Source organism: Lottia gigantea, assembly GCF_000327385.1.
Source record: "Lottia gigantea unplaced genomic scaffold LOTGIsca_27, whole genome shotgun sequence".
Classification (NCBI taxonomy): Eukaryota; Metazoa; Mollusca; class Gastropoda; family Lottiidae; genus Lottia; species Lottia gigantea.
Genome location: NW_008708846.1, coordinates 513,142 through 514,109, shown reverse-complemented (window position 1 = coordinate 514,109; position 968 = coordinate 513,142). Strand labels below are relative to the sequence as shown.

Here is a 968-nt window from a genome sequence, read left to right as displayed (position 1 = left end):
CAAGAAATGCCCCAAACAATATGTAGGAGAAACTAAGAATAATTTACGAACTCGCTTTAATGCTCATAGGTCAGACATCAAATTAAAGAAAGACAAGCCTGTTTCTAATCATTTCAACCTCGACGACCATTCAATAGACGATCTCACCCTAATCCCAATTGAGCGTATAGAAATTGACTTGCCCGAAGATGAAACTACCAAATTCCGTCAATCTAGGGAGGCCCATTGGATTGAGACATTGAATACAGCAAGACCTATAGGACTAAATATTCATCATAATGTAGGCATAGCACCCTTTGTTGTCCCGTTTAATACAACCAGCAATCGAACAAGCAAGATAGTTCATGCCCACTATAAGAGCCTTCAAGAGAAATTCCCCCATGTCTATAAGCAGAAAATGATAGTTGCATATTCAAAAAATAAGAACTTAAATGATAATATTGTTCATAGTAAACTAAAAACAATCAGTACATAACAGATACTATACCTCTCGCCCATCGGGCGAGTTATTTTTTCTAATTTCAGATCAGAATAAGAACAGAAGAAAACCTAATATCAAGACCCTTAATCCTAATTTCTAAATAAAGTGTCTGCTCCACCCTAGGCCTGTACATTTGGGAGAATCAAACCCTCCCTTCCCCGAAATCTAATATTAGCCGTAACTACAACGTTCTCGTCATGCGATGCTTTAAACACCGTGCCAAAGGCACCACTACCAATTTCTTCTAAATGTGAAATGTCTTTCCATTTAAAATTTGAAAATTTACTCAGTTCCTTATCCTCCTTTACAGAAATTCGGGCAGGTATTCTAAACATGTATGAAATATTGGAAACCCTCTCTCAAGAGAATCAAATTTACAACTGAAGAATATATCATTTAATTTATGTAATACATGCACAGAGTGTGTGAAAGGAGCTTATATTCTATAAAGCCCAGTGAATAAGGGCAATATATGAACCAGCTGATG

General features: G+C 36.5%; 1 protein-coding gene across 1 annotated transcript in view; it reads left to right on the top strand.

Annotated features, from left to right (window-relative positions):
- Nucleotides 1-581, top strand: part of LOTGIDRAFT_160966 (hypothetical protein) — a gene marked incomplete at both ends in the record, with an annotated part of 4,348 nt that extends 3,767 nt beyond the window's left edge. The window contains one exon of the mRNA XM_009056225.1: nt 526-581. Within this exon, the coding sequence (XP_009054473.1) occupies nt 526-581 (56 nt within the window). The remainder of the gene's footprint in view (nt 1-525) is intronic.
- Between the last annotated feature and the right edge of the window lie 387 nt (nt 582-968).